Raw genomic sequence first — 19,955 nt, 5'->3', positions numbered from 1 at the left:
AGCAGTGCCAAAAACTGAAATATAAATACATCTAGCATTTCTGGATTCCTCTTGGAGGTTTTGTTCCCCAAGACAGCTATTCAGTTACAAAAATACACAATGAAGATCCCTGGCTTTTAAAGGACTGTACTTAAGATGACTGTTTTTCTGAATAACTTAGGTTAATTCCAGAGGAAGGGAAAGCAGATGGCTTTTCGAAACTTAAAAGGAGACAGAGAACATGCAGAAGTTTACCCAGATATCAAAGATATCATTTCAAGTGTCATGAAGCGATTGAGAAATTTTATATCTTAGGACAGTGCAGTTAATACACTGCACTGTAAAATAAACAGTAAAATACAGTTTCTCTGTATTTGAAGCACTTCTTGAATATGACTCTTCATCCTCTCTGTGAAACAGAGGCCAGGGGTTATTTGTCTGTGGCCACATCTCCATTAGCAAGCACTGCAGCCTAACACAGGAGTGGTACCACAGAGGGAAACAGTGCTGAGGATGAGCCATTCCCAGCACACACTGCAGGACAGCAAGGGGAGAAGAGACTGACTTAGGACTAGTCCTCAGCAGGTCCCTCTGACTGAACACACACTGGCTACTGAAGGGCAGTAAGAGTATTCCAGGAATATGTCTCTTAAATTAGTCTCATCCAAAAGGAATCCAGTTTGTGCTCCAAAAGCTCTCCACAACACAAACCAAAGCACTGTAAGTGGGCATGTTCAGAGTGTTAGCTCCAGAAACGTAGTCACAAACTGACAAACTCACATACTAACACAGCCACATCTTGCAGATCTGTGGGGACAAGTTTTGAGAGTAACACTGGAACAATCTGACTGCATTGCTCAAAACCATTCTCCCTGCCAAGGCTGCAAAACCCAGGCAAGAAGTGCCAGAACAGCCTCACTCAAGAACAAAACAGTTGGTATAGAGAACAGATAAATACCCAAAAAGAGGGACTCTGCAAAACAAAGAAAATACACATACAAAACACACCCACCAAAACAAACAAAAAACCCCAAACCCACCACTCTCAATAAAACCTACAACCCAGTAAACCCATCCAACCCAGAGAGATAGCTTCTCAGAAAACACAAACAGCAGGTAATTCACTTCTGGGTCACCACAGGAACAAGAGGTCTGAGATCCCTTAACCAAAATCTCTACCAGACAGTAATGCAGCCTGAATTCCCACCAGTTATCATGCTACCGGGAATTAGCATGCTCCTAACTAATGACAGGAAAAGCAAGGAGCTTCACAAGTTCCACTGTTTGTAGCCTGGTATATTATATTAACTTCCTAAACCCTTCCTATTCTCCAAGTCTTATTTCCTTCCCTATAAAGGTTTCTGTTCAGAGGAACAGTTGGCAGAGAATAGAGAAAGAAGCTCCAGTCTCAGAATCTTTCTGCTGGATGCTCTCATTTCCTTCCTCAAGATGGAATTATGATGCTGAAGAAAATGGGACAGATACTAATTTGGGCTTGTTCCCACTGCTGGTTTCTTCTCTGGAGATGGGTTTTATATATATATATTTTATATATATATAAATGTAAAAACTTCAACTGCAGTCCTGTAACTGAGTAAGCTTTCTAACAAATTCCATTTTTTTTCTCCTCATGAAATAAAAAATAAATTAAGTTATTCTGAGAACTAGCAAGCAGACAACGGTACTCAACTCTGAAGCATGAGCTACTTTTGAGTTAGTGGCACTTGTACAAGAAACACTTATTTGCTAGGCAGATGAAGAAATATGGGCATTTATACTGGATATTTAACACACCAGAGTATCATGGTAATTAAGGTGGTAATTAACACAAGCTTGAGACAGTGACGCTCCCAGTTTACATACCTGCACCAATCATGGTGATTGGAGATTCTATATATATCCATTCATCAGTATATATGCCAGAGTGAACAAAGATAAGTCCGTCAAAATGAGCTTCCTGAACTCCACCAAGAGCATCCTCAATGGTATCATAATACTAGAAGAAAAGGGACAAATTTAGAGTAATGTCCATTTCCATTTATATAGATATATAAACATTTTAAAGAACTGCTTTAGAAACATACCAACATATTTTCTCTTCCTTTGTATCTTGCAGGATTACTGTAGAAGTGTTCAGCAAAACCTGGCTTTACATGTGCTCCTTTGTACTGAAACAAGGAAAAGAGTTTGTGATAAGCTTGCAGACAGGTGGGCCTGAATGCACTGACAGGAGATCTACTAATTCCCTAATTAACAAGCAATTTGCTGAAACAGTTCGTCCCAGAAGTAAGGATCATATACTGACCTCCCACTGTAGGCACACAATTTGAAATGACAACACCAAAAAATGTCTGAGCCTAAGGGAGTGATCAACTAAGCCAAGAGACCAACTACTGACACAGGCAGAAGCCTCAAAACTGACTGAAAAGCTTCATTTACCCGTCCTTACTTCCATCTCTTGGTTTTCCAGCAGCTTGCCACAAAAACTGTGTTTATATGGTGAGGAAAAGAGAATTCCACACCTTCACTTGTGATTGAATACTAAATAAAGAAGCCAAGTCAAGCATTTGTCCTCAATGCACTTCAGAAATTCATTAACCACCAACACATGGCATTGTGTGATACACTCACCTCAATGTTTATTTCTCTTACTTATGTTTACCTAATATCATGCCTGGCTGTTCCTTCAATACCTTTGAAATTTTGGATTAGAGGTGCAATCACATTCCTTAAAGACGACTTGTTTACCTCCAGTCAGGCCAGCTGTAAATCACTGTTTAGCCCAAGTGATATTACCAATATATGTTTGGTTCACCAGAGGAAGATGCACACAAATCTGATAACCAGCACACACATTGGTTTAGTAAGATATGACAACAACATCTTTCAAGTTGTGAGTGTCAGACCATGACAGTCTCTTACACAAAATTTCTGTGATGCAAAACCCAACATAGAAGAGCTGGATACTCAAGGACTCCACTGTACCATGTGGTATCTCTCTAAAGTGTGCCTTAAAATGGGAAATAACTTCTGGATTCCCCCTACTGCATAACATCCACAAGGATCTTAAAGTCTAAACCCAAGATAATTACTATTGTCATCCACATTTCAGAAGTTGGTGTTTTTACTTTTATAAATACCTATAAATTTGAATATAAATGAATATAACTGTTACCAGCTGCTGGAAGCTTTCTTTCCAGGGATTTGGATGTTCATATTCTTCTGGATTAATCTGATAAAATTTACCAGGTTCAGGATGCATCATTGGACGAGTGTACTCAAATACTTCCATATACAATCTTTTCCTGAGCAGAAGACAAAATTAACGTGTTTCTGATTACGCTTCCATTTTAATATAAAACCAAAGGCTAAAACTTGGGGGTTTTCCTAACAGAATTTGCCAGTCAGTGACAGTGAATACAACCAAGATCAGTACCTACCACTTAAAACCAATTTTTATGTTGTACTGACTTTTGTGTTTTTCTGACAAAAATTTTTATGTTTTACAATCCAAGAGAAAAGGTTCTCAACATGCAATTTTTATGAAGAAACTTAAGGTACACTATTTGTGAATCAAACTGTGCATTAACTACAGCGTTGCTTTAACACTTACAAAAGCTAGTAGCACAAGTATAACAAAACTTAAGACCAAGTGTGCCACCACCTCTTCCTCACCTTGCCAAAAAAAGACTGAAAAATGCATTCACTGAGAACAAGTGATGCACTGTATTCCAAAAAAGAGTTCATCAGTGAACAAATTACAGTGGTTTAAAAAGAAGAAAACGGCACACAGCAGTTGGATTCTTTTCATTAGTGCCAGAATGCAAATAATTGCAGTGTCCGAGCCTGCTGATATTAAGCCCAGACTTACAGGACACCACTGAATCACAGAGGCTGTGGTTCATCTGACAAGGTATCCACAGAGCTGTCTTTAGGACAGGAAAAAAGGGGTAGTTCTGTGATGTTATTATTTTTCTTTTAGTCTAAATTTTTACTTTTAAAACAAAACAGCTTAAGAAACATGCTGGGGGTTTTTTTTCCCCTTAGAAAAAAATAACAAATTTAGATCCCATTCATTCAAACTCTCAATAACTCAGGGTAGAGCAGATTCACATGGGAGAAAACAGCCCAAGTATCCAACTATTAAACAAAACAAAAAACTCAAACCAAACAAAAAAACCCATTTAAGTAACACTAGACAAAGCTTGCATCTAACGTGAAGCTTGCATCTAACTTCTACTTCTGTGTGAAGTAACACAATCCCCATAGTAGCCTAGAAAAGGTTAAAGGGGGAAGAAGGAATGGCAACCAAAGGAACTGATTTATTTAAAACAGGCATTGTTTAACTAGTTATCTACACTACTAGAGAATCAAATTTTACTCCTTAATACATAGATATTCATAAGTAACAAATAAGGCTTAACTAAACCAGACATAATAAAACACAACTAGTTTTACTTCAACTAATTGTAACCAACATTTCAATTTTTCTATTGTACTGGCATCTTGAGCAGCACATCTAGTATTTCTCAAGATAATGAGGAATAGCTTTTCACTTACCACAAAATTGGATCATTAGCCAGCTCACTGAAGCGTTTACACACACAAGCTGCTCTACAGAGATCCTGCTCCAGCAGGTAGGAAAAGATCTTTAGAACCACTTCATCTGGTAACTTCTCCTGAAGATATTGTTCTGCAGGTGCTGCTATTAAACGGTAATCAATACAAGGTTATTGACATATTTAGCAAGCTCAAATTCTGACTGAAAAAGACTACCAACTTGTCACTTGAAAGACTCCCATTTAAAATGCCAATTATCTCAAGGCAGCCTTTTTTTAAAGCATGTTTCTTCTAAAACCAAAGGCAAAAAATCCAATAAAAGTTACAAACTTCAAGTCCTCTTTCCAAACTTCCTAGTTCACCTTTTCCATGGGAGGAACCATTCTGCCAACAAGTGCAGATGTTAAGCAGGCTACTGTGCATGTTCCAGATATGCTGGCTTCTCACTGCTATTAGCTTAATTGTGGTTCAATTAACCCACATTAACCATACAATAATAATAATGCAGTCCCAACGCCAAAATCTCTGCAAATGTTTTCAAACACAAAAGAATTTAATCAGAAATAGTCACTGTCTGGAAAAACTACTAGGAAGACTTCCTTGTTCTCCCACAATGAACACATTAGGGAAAGAGGACATCTGGGATGTAGGAAACCAATAGCCAGCAATCATTCCAAAGTCTCCTCCTTCCACTTACTCCCATTTATGTTCTTCCTTTTAAAATGAAAAATCTAAACCCAAAGAGGTGTTAGTTTTGCCAGATGTATTTCTTCAGAGAGGCCGGAGAAAGTTGTATTCCCATGTCACTGTGTGGAGACAGGAGTGCACTTTGTTAAACCTGCTCTTGGGCACTTGGACACTCCACAAACAACAGCTCCTTTGGGAAAGCCCTGCCTGCAGTTTGTGTTCTCACCAGACCCTCCTGGGGCATGAATCCTCAAAGCAGGCAAGTTCTCCTCGCAAAGGTCACTTGCTTGGTTAATGCCTTCAGGATCCTATGATTCTAAAGACACAACCACACAAAGCAGCCTCCAAAGTTTAGAGGATTTGTATGTAAGGCATTCAAAGTTCCTGCCTGCTAAATTCACAGCACAATTATATCCATGTAATGCCCCTCACATTATTTTTTCTTAGAACAGACGGGCCTAAGGAGCAATAGGATTGCCATTTTGGCCACTAAAAGAAGCCTACTAAAGTGACCTTAAGAGAGGTGACCTACTAAATGTGAAGGAATAACATTCTGAAGAATATATCCATGTGAGACTTCACATATCAACAAACTAACAAACTGCCCCAGGATTTCCCTGGGCAAGGCAGCACAAAGCAATGTGCTATTTCCAGCTGTAAGAGGGAGAAGACAGGAACTGCAGGGACCAGAACCGTGGCTTTACAAAGATACTAAACTGGAGTCTGCAGACCACATCACCAGAACGTGTGTACTATGACAGAAGTGATTACAGCTGTTTTTCCAGGGTCATGCTTACATCTCTGATCAGACCAGGTAGCAGAAACTGTGAAATATTCCTGAGTTTGCAGCACCTTTCCCTGAACATGTTCCTTGTTGTGCCCTTGTATGAATGTCTTCTTAGTGATACCCGAATACCAATTTCTTCTAAGATGCCAGAGGGGCATTTACACAGCTGACAGCTGCTCACAGCAGCATCACAGATTAGAGCCATAAACTATAGGTACGTGCCACTTCAAGCCAACAAAAATCTATGCTGTGCCAAAGGCCCAAGTGCCATCATTCCACATGCCCACAGATATTTGTTCCCACAGTATCCCATCCTCTCCCAGAATTTTTTTATTATCAGCTCCTTGCTGTAGTTCATTGCAAGCTACAGAATTGCTAGCTCGGATCACAAGGAAGGAGGCAGGAATGAATGCCCAGAAGCTGGCCAAGACACTTCTCTTCTGCAACAGCATTATTAACAGCAGATTACAAAATTATTTTTATTCAAGAAAAAACAAAACAAAGGCTTATGAGCCAGACTGAAGCCAGTAAGTTGGTAAAACTTATGAAATGCAAGTAGTCTGGAAAGGCCTTCTGCTTGAGACACTTGGGGAGCCTGAAGTCTGAAGAGCGTAACAGCAGCCTGTAAGGGGAGCATGGCTGGGCATCATCAAAAAATGTTACATGCACTATCAATGTTGGCTTTTAAAAATATCCTTTTCCAATGGAGATATAAAGGGTCTTCCCTGTGTCAAACAGGCAGGAACAGTTCATTCTACAGTCCTAATTACTCCTGAAATGCATCACAGGATAATTGGACACTGCTTCTGAATTAATCTTTTTCTGGTAGCTTTCCAGTTAGATGTAGACTTCTACTGTCTTACTGAAAGCTGAAATGTTATATTGCAGATGCAAAACAGTAAATCCTCCCTAGTTTTCCATGACCTGTCTTCTCCTTTTAACACACAAATCCCTGAGGCATACAACTGAAGCAGTTACTTCTATAAATAACCTGCAAGTTTTTTTCTTCCTTTACCTATGTTAGGACCTTGAATAATTTTTTATTGAAGGGGGAAGCTCACTAATGTAATGCCTTCCCATTGCTCCAAAGTTCATACTCCTGTTTTCCTCCCTAGGCTCTACTTCAAAACTAAAATTGAAATCTAGCTGTGTTTCCTTACTGCAGGGGACAAGGACCGACTTTGAGAAAGTGTCAAAACACTTGAAAATAAAATATTTTTTTTAAAAAATTATTAAAAGTCTCAATAAACACCCTCGCCCCTGCAATTTTTCAAGTTGCATTTACTTGGAAACTCAGGCACCGCTCTCAAAAGGAAGATGATGATCTTACAGGTGTTTGTTATGCTCCCTCAGTTTTATCTAAAATCCTGTAAAAGTGAGCAATTTAATTTAAATTGCCCTTCCGCTCAATTTAAGCAGGGGTTGATTTAAGATTTCTCCACTCAAATCACTGATACAGAGACTACGAGGTGAAGTTCTCCAGTATAATTTGAAAAAGCTAATTCGCTTCTTAATGTGAAGACTCTTCTCTGTATCCAAGAGAGACCTACGTGCTTTTGTTCTACAAATCCACACTTCACATCTTGGATATCTTTTGATAATGTGTCAAAGCAAGGATGCAATCAATGTGTTCTTTCTCTTAGTTTACAAAAATGAGCCAAAACAGTTCTAAAGGCTTGTCTGGCCACCAAATCAGAAGCATTTGCACGCTCCTACTCCTGACAGTTTCATGCCTATTGATGAAGTGAAGGTAACGTACAAAATACATACTCATATTAAAAGAAACCCAACCAGTTTTCCAAATGAGCATCAAAACCAGGCAAGACTAAAAACAAAGTGCAAGAGGTCATCACCGATCTTCATCTTTGCCCTCACGTAAGCTGACAGTTGAACTATTTAAGATTTAGTAAGTGTTAATATACTGCACATCTGAAAGTCAGAAGCACAGCTAGTTATGTCATTCAGTTTCCACAGGATATGCATGAAGCTAATTCAGTTTCAGTTGTGATCATTTAGCTGATAGGGACTAGCAAAGTAATACCAAGACAAAGAGCAGGGAAAGCTGCCTGAAAGTGAATTCCCTTCTTTGTACAAAGACCAAGAATGCCATCCCAAGAATCCAGAATTGTAAATTATGTCTTATATGGTTGCCTTTTTTGTCCATTTTAGTGAAGGACATGGAGACAAATAGCGTGTGCTCCTTAAGGAGGTATTTACTAAAAATCTTTTCTTGTTAAGAAGCAGAAGTATGTCAGAAACATAGCATGCATTGTTCTTGGGAAAGTATCTTAGGAAATCAATAGGAAAAGAAAAAGATCCATTTAAAAAGTCGGTAAGTTCTGTAAACTATGAGCTATGCATGTTCCTAGTGTACAGAACAATCAGTGAGTGATCCAGTAACCTCCAGTCTCAGTATGTACAGCAAAGGCATAGTTCAGTGAAAAGAGAAATTTAAAATAGCAACGCTCCCAAGCAGAACTAACTCTGAAATCTGTATTAAAACACATGTTTTTCCAACTCCTGGCTCCACTCCAGTTGGAAACTCTAGTTGACTGGCCTTTCTCCTTTCAATTTTGCTGAATTTTCCTCGACTCAGTGCGTACAACAAGGAATGGTTTTCCACCAAGAAATTTTCCTGTATTTCTAGTCCTATGCCTTCATTTCATCTACAGTTCTAAAATAAACAACTGTACAGCCCAAATGACAATACACAGTCACCACTCATGACAATCCAGAAAGCCTCTGCTCACAACTCAGTGACAACAGCTATCATTCATTACCTATGCCAACAAAAAACGTGAGGGGGCTGCAGGCTAAAATAAATCTCACCACAATCAATACTTGTACAAATCTACAGGAATCTCTCAGAAACTCAACAGGAAGAATAAAAAATTACCATCACCTGTACTAGGAAAGAGATTAATAAAAAATGGTTTGAGGATGACACGCCCTTCTTACACTGCAACTGGTTTGAACATCGTCTTATAAGTAAAACTGTAAAATCACTGTTAACAGTTCCTCCATTAATTCCATGCTGGAGAAGCCTCCACAATCCCTGTACTTTCCCCACATGAGCTCAAGAATCTAGGAAATGGAATGTGCAGTGAAAGCGTGGAGAATTCCTCTAGAAATCAGTGTCATTCCTGTTGTAAAGTTACAGACTTTCACTAAAGCAAGGAAGAGAGTAAAAGCACAATGAAGAAGACAGCAAAAAAGTGAATTAAATGGAAGAAAAACTAATAACTGTCAAGAGAAACAGAGTCTGTGACAAGACAACTCTGCACAAGGCTCCAGAGAGCAAATCAGGAAAGGAATCAATGCAAAATGACATAGGTTGATGTCCAATTGGTTCTGGCTATTTCAAGAATATAAATCTAAAGTTAAATGGTTCTTAAACAGCTGCTGAAATTAAGAGTTGCTCAAAGAGGGGGAGAATAAAACAAAGGGGGAAAAAAGAGAGCTCAAAAGACAAAAACTACATTATGGAGAAGATAGGAAACCAGAAAGAGCAGACCTCAACAGAAGCAATGAAAACAGACCCAAAGCCTTGTGCCAGCTGCTCAGTTTTAATTCACAGTATTAAGGAAGATGTGGACTAAAAAAACCAAAAGCAAGAAAAGCAGGAGAAACCCCATCAAGGGGAGTTGGTAAGCACTGGTGTTGATTTTCCAGGAAAAGTGACAGCAGATCTCCTGGAACTAATGAATGTGTCAGGCGACAAAAAACAACAGAAGCAGAGAGACTGAAAAACAACACAGAAAACAGAAAAAGCAGGGCGTGTGTGCCTGTATATATCCACAAAGTGTGTGCACACAAATAAAAGACACACACAATATAGTTATATGCACATGTATTGGATGTCTGATTATTATACGATGTACATATACTGTAAATGTGTGCAAAAATCTATGTACATTATGTATGCAGGTATATGTGTATTGTTATTTACAAACACACAGTCTCCCCCTCTCTCCACAATGAAGTGCTATAATGACATACCCAAACTACCCCTAAAAATGCAATGAAACAATGCCATCAATATGAGAAATAGTCAATAAGGCACCACTGCAGTATTATTGCTCCTAACGGTAGCTTAGATGCAACTACACAGCACTGTGAGAATAAAAAACAACGAAAATATGCCTGCAGTGAAGCAGCCAGAACAAAGAATCACATTCTAAAAATTCTGATTAAAATCAAGCTACTGAATCTGAAGTTCAGAACAAGCTTGTTGTTTTTGCTTTTTTTTTGTTTTCCCCACAAGTGTTTCTTAGTTGGAGAACACACAGGAAAACAGTTTGGGGACAATGTGTGAGGGAGAACGTGTGATGTTAAAATGGCCCCACTCCTTCTCCCTTGCTCCCTTTTTTGTACAAAAGTTATTACCTGATAAATCCTGGGATTTCCCAGATACTCTAGCACGTTTTGCTCGGTGACCAAAGTTTTCAGTAGCTGAAGTAGAGGCACCCTTTAATGAAATAAATAAGAATTAGTTCAGTCATTAGACTTAAGAAAAATACTAACTAGTTTCATATTCCTGAAACAGTAAAATTTCCTTTACAATTAAAACCAAAGAAGTTACCTCCATACTGTTCTTTGTAGGACAAGCTGTTCTTTTAGGTAGAAGAGTTTTTCTGCGAAGTTGGTATGGACTGTTTTGTGCACCAGGACCTGATTCTTCTGCAACCATATCTGCAGGTACATCATCATCTGTAAACAAAAAAAATTAATTCGATAATTGGAATTGTAGTTCTGCTTTATACCAGGAAAATGCTACAGAAATTTTCAGGTAAGTACATAGTCAGAAGGGTGGGGAGGAAGTGCTGAAGAACAGAGAACTTCTACTAAAAAAAAGGTCAGAATATACACAGCATACAAAAACCCACGAGAATCTAAGTTTCTTCATGTGTACTTTCTCCATACAGACACAGCAGCTACACCAAAAGCTGCTTAAGAAAAACCAAACAACCAAAAACCTAGGTTTTTGGTTTTATGCAAGCATTGAATTCACTATGCTAATTCTATCACCTCATTACTTCAAATTTTTCACCTAACACTATCAGCAGAATGAGGAACACTGAAGTGTCAATTATTAAGTAGATGTTATCAAGAAATCCTTTAGTAAACACAGCACTTAGTACAAAACTCAAGACTGAGTTTTCCTCAAACATTCTGGGAATAGCTCAAGCCAGCACACAAAACCGTCTGTAAAATGGAGGTAGCTTTAAATATGTACATTCTCTTTACCTAAATTATACTTGAAAAAGTAAGAGCATATTTTCTCCCTGCCCTTTAAAAAAGAAGTGCACAAAGTGTCATGAGTATAATTTTAAAGGTTTTGATTCATCAGTTTCAATTTTCCCTGTTCATATATTTATGGAACATACTTGAAACAAGCAAGAAATAATTACTCACTGCTCATGCCCTATAACTAACATTACATTATAAAGCTGCAAGAATTTTAAAAAGGCCAGAACAAAAAGCATCTAGAAAATAAATTAAAGCAAACTCCACTTAAGTAAAAGGTACACTTCCTGCAGATACTTAACTGTGAGGAAACAATTTTGTATTTCCTTTTCATTTTAATTGCTTTTTTCTTCTTAAACTAGGCAAAATGTAATGTGAAAGTAATAGCCATAAAAGCAATGCCATAGAGCCAGCAGTTTCCCTGAATATATTAGGTTGAAGAGACTAATAAAAAAAAAAATCCACAAAAAAGAACCCAATATCCCACCATAAAACTTCCCTACTCTTCTAATACTACAGTAGTCTGTTTAAAACACAAAGCAATGCAATTCTGAAGTGACTCAATCACATTTCAAAACCCTAATCTCATTATTTTCCTAAGGGTTTCTGGTTTGGGGTTTTTTGACATAAATTATAAAACATTGTGCTTATATTAGATTATACATACCATGCAGCCTGAGCTGCTACATCAGTGAGAAAAAACACAAAACCCCAAACTATTTTTCCCCTTCCTTATCAGGTATTTATAAACTGCAACCTTGCCATGTACCATTAGAGATCACAACACTGCCACAACATCCAAATAGAGGACAGAACCTGGTGTGAAGATGAAGTTCACACAGGCTCCTCAGAGCAATAGAGAAGAGCTTCATCAGTTCATTAATCCACCTAAAAATTAACCTGCAAGTACCTCCATGATCAGCCTTCAGGCAGCCCAGCAGCTGGTGCAGCTCAGCACAGCCACAAGATCCCATGACTGGGGAGACCCTCCAACGCTTTTGCGGCAACAGCACAGATTTTTAAGGACAGAAGTGAACTGTGAAACTTCTATCAAGACCCGCCGCTTTTTAAAAGACAGTGACCTCTGAAACTTCAGCTAGAAGCTGGCTCACACTCCCTGTCTACTGCTAACCAGGCACACCTTGCATGTGACCACTTCACTACCTAGGAAGGTTAAATATTTATGCAAAAAGCCTAAAGGACACACTGATAGATGAACTGTAGTGAATCTTCCTGTGAAGGTGTGTCTGGCCCAGCGTGGGCATCACTGCCTGTGGGAGGTCAGTGACCTCAGAGCAGACTCAGTGCACACTCATGGTTCAGTCATTTGGATTTACCCGTTTCTTTTGCATCTCTGATCAAAAACACCCTCTCAATTTAACAAGGTAGGCAGAAGACAGAAGCTGCTACAGGAGAATTCCCAGCCTTCCCTGGCACACCAGAACAGAAAAGGAGCCGTGGGTGTGAAGCAGGCCCTGCCAGGAAGAATTCAGGCACCACCACCAGCCCCAAGGCTCCCCACAGCAAAACACCCAAATGTACTCAGACGCTGCAGCACGCTTCGATTTTGCAGCCCTTGTTTCTATTTTAGATTTGATAGAGTGACTATGATTACTGTTGCTAATACACCCCAGAAGCTACCTGGGGACCTTAAGCATGGTGTCTCAAGCCCCCACTGCTCCCCTATTTTGCATTGCAGACACAAGATGACTGTCAGAACAGCTGGGTTTTTCCCCCTGTTCTGGACAGTCGGTACAACAGCTCGAAATTCACATGAAACATAGCAGAAGCATAATAAGCAAAGATAACAGGAAAAAAAAAGCAAAGCAAAAAATTTTGATCTCTCAGTAGGCGATGAAAAGGGGACGGATAAACCCCAATCAGGTCTTCAGAAGAACACCCACGGAGGCCACAAAGGACAAAATATATTACTGCTGGAAAGAGAAGGCAGAAGCCTGAGGGGTAAAATGGAAGTAAAGGTCAGTTTGGCTGAAACACTGAAGGAGTGGCTAAGCAGAAGAGGAATATATTCATTTTCTTGCAGTGTGCTTAGGAAAATGGCAGGAGTCCCACTCCAAAGATCACTTTGCTAGCACAGATGACATTAAAGGGTATGCACACATTGACAGCAGGTATCAGAAGAATTAAAATCTTCCTTTTTCCATCTGAACAGCAAGGAAGATGAGGGAAGGGCACTATGATTTCTCTCACCAGCAGTTTTTGCCACACTTCTGAGGGGCTTCTGCACAGATTTCTGGCACTTCAGGAATAACAACTGATCCTATTTTTCCAGATGCAGCCTGTGTAGTTACTGCCAAGTGAAACAGTACCAGGAAACCTGAAGGTCTTGAGTGATCTCCTACAGCAGTAGCCTTGATGCTTGGTTTTAGCCTTCCAGATGCTCCCTGTTAAGCCCTGAACAGACTAAAGCAGCTACACTGGGAGCCTTCAGAGAGATGCTGCTCACAAAGTAATGCTTCTTCAACACTGCACATTGCCCTTCCCTGAGCAAGGAAAGTCTTAAAACAGACTCCAAGAGCTCTATTTTGAAAATCCTTCCCTAAAAAACACTTAAAACATATACCTGCTTTAGAGCAGAAATATCTATTTTAAAATACAGAAGCTCAGTGCCTCCAAAATATTTTGAAAAACCATATTTTAAAGTGTAACAGTATAAGGAAGTAACATTCATAAAAAGCATTATAGTCACATTTGTTGATGATAGAAGCATAAAAGTCAATAAACAAATTTGGAAGAGTGTGTGTAATATTAATATCATCATACAAACACCTGCTGAAATGACTGCCAGATGCTGTCACAGTTTTAACCAAGTCAGTATGTTTGCAGTTTTTAAGAGATTAAATTAAGCTGAGTCTGCTCTCAAAAATATTTACCTGAATATTTTACACCAATTATACTGTATAGTAAGATAAAATAATTTCAAATAAAATCATGTTTACTGAACTTCGTGATGCTGAAATGTCAAAACCTAAATTTAAATTAAGAATTATCTCATCTGATAGTTCAAAATGACTCATGAACCTGAACTGTAACACTGTAAGCTCTAAGACCCACAAAAGACCAATAAGCACAAATACTTCCAAGAGGAAAAGAAGAAGAAAATAAATCTGCCGTTCTGGCAACTGCTGTCACTGCTTTGTATTTCCACAGATGCTGTGGAAGTGAGTACATTAAAATAAAGAAAAAATAAAATTACATAACTGACTTCTTTTGTTTCATGAAGACTTAAGTTAAAGAGAAGTGACAAAGCACTGTCAAGAGCTATTTATTAAAAAATATACACACCCAGGTCACTTCTAGAGAAAATTTATCATGTCCACAACATCTTTCCCAAAAGATGTGCATGTTGTTTCATTTCTACCTTATATGGGTTCAGATAATATTTCCAAAAAGCATCTTAAATAATTTGTTGACAAATTATTTAAAATAAAAAGAAAAAAGCTTTAAATTGCCCCAAGAGACTCATCATAAAAAACAAAAAGTAGGGAGAGGGTCTCAAGGGAAGCAGTTCATACACTAATCTGTAGAGGTTGATCACTTAAGTTTTTACTCTGCAACATCACATTTTTGTGCTGTTTTTCTCTACCTTCCCCAAATGGGGCAGGAGGAGCAAAACAATACAAACAAAGACTTTTAGTCAAGAGACGCAGAGTGCTGGGGGTGGCAGATACTTCCAAAGAGACACAGCATTGAAATTGCTCCTGCAGGCTGAGGGAAGAAAGTGATGAGAAGTGTAACCAACTAGTTTTAAGACAGAAAAATCCATATCAAATTGGGAGTAGATCCTAGAAGAGCAGCTCTGAAAAATAAAGTTAATCCATACTGAACCTATTTAAGCCATGATTCATCTTGTCTATCAAATTTTAACAGGAAGAGCTCATTACACAGTGTTTTGAGTAGAACCAGTAAAACTTCAGAATGAAATAATAATCTAGTAAAACAAAAAAATCCCAACACTGCCCATCTTCATAACTAGAAGAAAACATGAGTTAAGCAACTAAAATGTTAACTGATACAGCTCAATTGCTCTGGATTGAGCACATCTTGCCATAAATCTGGCAAAACCCCTATAAAGCATCCTGCGAGCCTGTGAGACGACAGCCCCAGCTACTTGGTTGGATCCACTTCTGGATCAGCTCACCATTCCAACAGAGCAGAGAGGATGACAAAAGTTTAAGGGAGCAGAGAGGAAGGTGCCCCCAACACAGCTAACAATGAAGGCAAATAACTTACAGAACAGAAATACACGGCAGTTCTGTATTTGCACTTACAGCAACATCTCTGCAACAAACTGCCGACCCAAAAAACAAGCAGAACACACCCACCCACCATTTTCCTTTAAGAAGCAAGTCTCTGGGAGCAAGCTGTTAAATAAATGCATGTATCAGTGGTGTGACTGACACTCATCCTGTGTCCTTGAAAACATTCCTAACAAGTGGCTGACACTTGAAAGCAGATACAGTACCAAAACATGAAAGATACTGAATATAGAAATTGTACATTCTACTCTGCATCTCAGAGCAAAGGTTTCTCACACCAGTACAGGCTTTCCCATTGATTCCAGGCAGCATTTAAGGGTTAGTTTAAATTATGGATGGCTTAAGGTTGCTTTTGAAATGGAGACCATTTTCTTTTGAGAGCTGAGGACCTCTCTGAAGAGAAAAAAACACTAGCTAGGAATATCACCACTATGAAAAAAATCAAGTGCACCCCCAGAAACCCCCACCCCCCTAGCCCCCCAAAAGCAAACAAAACCCCTACAGAACTAAAAAACATGACATGCAAAGTTCACTGAGCTCAGATCCAATATGTCCTAAAGGCAGGAGCATTGTGGTGGTCCTTTACAGTCATATTCCACTTCACTTCAGTGGACTTGGAAAAAAAAAAACAGTCCATAAGAAACAGGAGGCATGTATATAGCCACTCCATTTTATGTTTAATGTTAAAAACATGGTATTAAAATAAGAAGTAGCTGCAAACTCTTCTGCTACTAACATAAAAGACTTTAATAAATACTGTGATATATTTTAATTACTATGGAAAGAAACTCTGCAGTATTTTTCAAGCATTATCCAGAGCAGCTCAGCTCACAGAAAGATAAAATCTAAAAGGTAATATTTTTGTAAGGTTCTGATAGCACTGGTCAATGAGAAGGATTAACCTCTGAGTGGAGACAAAGCTGTTTGGAACTGGAGAAGACCCTGCAAGAAGAAGATTCTGAGTCAGAACTGCTACTCAGAGTAGCAAGCTCTCAGTCAGAAAAGCAGACTGACCTAACATTAAAAATGTATGCTTTCTTAAAGACTACAGAAAGATCAGACTTCCTGAATGCCATATGGAATAAAGATTCTGCCTTCTGGGAAGCAATAATCAGACACAATAATCATTACTGACTACTAGAATATTTTAAATATACATACAATTTCTTACTGACAATAAACCAAAGATATACGACAATATGCAAGCACACTGTAGCTTGTAAAAGTTTCTTTGATAAACAAAAATTGTGTGGAATACCTTGAAACTTTCCTGTATGAAAGTTATTTCTTAACTTGAAAGAGAGGAAAAAAATTATGCTTAAGCTCTAAGTCACAGTACTTATATAGAGCAAAATTTAAGAAACACACACATGCCACATCACCTTCCACCTCAAGAATCAAACAGCACCCTTTTTCTATTTACATTTTAAGCTTTTAAACATCAATACCCAAATAAGACATCTTACTACTCTCTGGAAATAGGTCGTGCAGTCACAATGGCCTAAAAAGAGTAAGAATAGATCAGACATTCAAACTCAATCTGTACTTATCCAGGAGCTCATGTTAATTTTACAACATATTCAGAAGTATTCTCTACAAGAAGAAAAGTAACTACTTCCAGCTACATAAAGAGTTTCTTATAGCTGAGATTATTTCTTAGTGTTATTCTTAGATAAAAGTTAATTTCCATGAGAACCTAAGAATCTGATCTTTTCTCCTCCTCAGCACACTGTGAAGCCCACTACAGCAATCTTCACACAGGTCACTCCAACCAGACAGAGAGAAAACACTCCCTCAGAGGTCTGCTAGGTCAGCTGGCCCCCCCAAAATGCTGCATAGGAAAACATGGTTTACACAGCAAGGCAAAAACTTCAGTTCTTAGAGCTGGCACAAAACAGACTAATAGAAAAGGAGACAACTGGGAAAGATAAACTGGCTGCAAGCCCAAGACTTGTCCACATCTATATTTCTTAAAAAATTATCAACAGTCACAGCTATTCACATCTTTACACTTCATTCCCTGGGGAGTTTGCAGTCCAAAACCAAAACTAGCACAAAAAACATGTGTGAACGCTAGTTAAAAAACCCTCCAGGTACTATGAAGAATATATTCCTTTTCAGAAGCCAGGAGCAAAAAGTGATAACTAGGATTTGATGAAAAAATCTGGTTTCTTTCCACAACTATGCCCCCAAAACAGCTATTTAACATCAGGTTAAAGACTGAATTTCTAAAAAAGTCACTAACATGCACATTTTTATTAGACATACAGAATAATAGTGCAAGTACCTGCATACTTGAGGTACTTTTTAAGCAACACATTTTATAGAGGGAAGAAAAAGATCTTTTTCTTAGAACAAGCAGCTCTAATGATCAGCACTAGCATGTAGAACTGATAAACTAGAATTAGAAGACAGACTTTTTTTCTGGTTTTTTTTTTTTTAAATTACACTGTTTTCCCAAACTGATGAAAACTGTATTACAGCATCATCTATAACATTTAGCACAGTAATAAACAGCTCTCCAGGTGGCTGCTGTGCAAGTATTAAGGCAACTTCCCTCCCTGATTAATAGGCAGCTTGACTTCTGCTCTGACAAGCTTTCATTGAGAAGGGACAAGGAACCCTTTTTGGGTGCATTCCTCATTAAGAAAGCAATACTTTCAAAGCTGTGGCCTTGCTGCATGGTTCCTTGATGCTACAGTGAAAAAGCTGAAGAAGTGGATTTTAAGGTTCAGAAATACAGTGTTAAGAGCCTTTCATTGTTACATTTCTGAATGACACTAAATAAAATAAGACTAATACTACAAGCTGATTTTTTTTTTTTTTTGTCTATTGTGACTACTATACTCAAGATTCCAACTAGGACCAATTAAAATTTCTACCTGGCCATATTGCTTCATTTGTTAGGGCAGTCAAATTACCAGTCTCAAAGGTCATCTCCCTCTCTGGCTGAAATACAGCAACTTTCATCTCATTAGAAAAGCACAGCCAGTGAGAACAATAAAAACACACTCAAAGAGGTTCGAGTATTGAACCTTTGGTTACTTTATTTTGACCAGAAAGATGTTTCTGATAAATCCTCATATTTCAACTTCAGGCAGTACTTCAAGGTGCCTGAACAAAAAGGTGAGAATGGAAGCCTGTGACCACACCCTTGGGGGCTACAAAAAATTCCAAAATCCCATTTTACCCGGAAATAAAGAGTCTCTCAGACAGGAAGGAATTAAGATATTCTCCAATAGCGACACCAAAGTCACCAGAACATGTGAACAGAGGAATTGTGGAACCAGTCACTGGTACTTAAAAAAAAAAAAAAAAAAAAAAAAGGGCAAACACAACCCCCACCAAAACAAACAAGCAACCAAATAAACAAAGCATTAAAAAAAATACATTAACAAGCCCAGAGAACTCATTTCCATGAACAATGATGTCAGTCAAATGGCTGGACATTAACAGGATGAAAACCAGCCTCTAAGACTCAGGAGAAAAATGTTCTAACTAGCATATGTAAAATTAATAAGAGATACTTATTTGTGAGAATAGATTATTTCTAATAAGCAGAGAGTAGCTGAACTATGAAGTAGGAACCTTACCTTCTTTAATTAGACTAAGTCTGGATATTCTTGATACCAGTAACTCCAGAAAAATAATTAGAAGTATGTGATTTCCTCTTTGTATTAACTTCTAGCAGCAATTATGATCAGCCTCACCTCCTTTAGCATTGCTGAACTGAAGAAGGAGCATGACACTATTCATTTCTTCTCTAGTTGAGTTTCTGGTATCTTTGAAAAAATTTGGGGCAAACCCACAGTATAGGAATGAGTAAATTCAATGAGAAAGCAGAGATTTCACTTAACACATCCACAATTTACGCTTCCAAGTTTTCTACAGTCCATAACTGATCCAGATGAAGAAATCTGCTGTGATCCATGCGAAACCAAGAGAAACATGGCTCCCCTTGAAAGAGCAATAAAACAATCCACAAGTCTCATTATGAATCAACACTACTGCAGCTACTTAAGCATAACCCCTGTAAAACACCATCTCAGGGCACAATCATTTCACCCAATTTTCAGGAAATGAAAGCCTCCCACAGATTTCGCTGTCATGAGCCACATCTGCAGAACACTGTTGTAACACAGGCAGAAAAAAAAAAAAAAACAACAATGTATCTCCTGCTACGAAAAATAGTAGCAGATTTGGAGATTCTTGCCATGCAAAGCCATCTGCCTTCTATGGACTCTCCATCAGACGTGACTGACATCTATCAATACATTGGCCCAGCTGAAACTTCATTATGTCAGAGAGCAGTTTTGACGAACCTTAGGAAATTCCTGGTTTAGTGTTTCAGAATTAAAAGAGCTTCTGAAATGCCTAGCATGACAAGGAAAGGCAGTCATGGATCTGTCTTGCAG

The 19,955-nt window shown here is 38.4% G+C and overlaps 1 protein-coding gene across 2 annotated transcripts in view; it reads right to left on the bottom strand.

Moving 5' to 3' along the window:
* Positions 1-19,955, bottom strand: part of FBXO11 (F-box protein 11) — a 69,042-nt gene that overhangs the window by 23,257 nt on the left and 25,830 nt on the right. Inside the window, exons 2-7 of one of the 2 annotated variants that reach the window (XM_048296199.1) lie at positions 10,596-10,723; positions 10,400-10,481; positions 4,540-4,681; positions 3,155-3,284; positions 2,064-2,147; positions 1,843-1,975 (exon numbers count right to left, since the gene is read on the bottom strand). In XM_048296199.1, coding sequence (XP_048152156.1) covers positions 1,843-1,975; positions 2,064-2,147; positions 3,155-3,284; positions 4,540-4,681; positions 10,400-10,481; positions 10,596-10,723 — 699 coding nt within the window. Of the gene's footprint in view, positions 1-1,842; positions 1,976-2,063; positions 2,148-3,154; positions 3,285-4,539; positions 4,685-10,399; positions 10,482-10,595; positions 10,724-19,955 lie in introns of both variants that reach the window. The other variant, XM_048296198.1, reaches the window with a different exon arrangement.

Source organism: Corvus hawaiiensis, chromosome 3 (genome assembly GCF_020740725.1).
Source record: "Corvus hawaiiensis isolate bCorHaw1 chromosome 3, bCorHaw1.pri.cur, whole genome shotgun sequence".
NCBI lineage: Eukaryota > Metazoa > Chordata > Aves > Passeriformes > Corvidae > Corvus > Corvus hawaiiensis.
The sequence above is the reverse complement of the archived record's forward strand: the minus strand, read 5'-3'. Positions and strand labels throughout refer to the sequence as shown.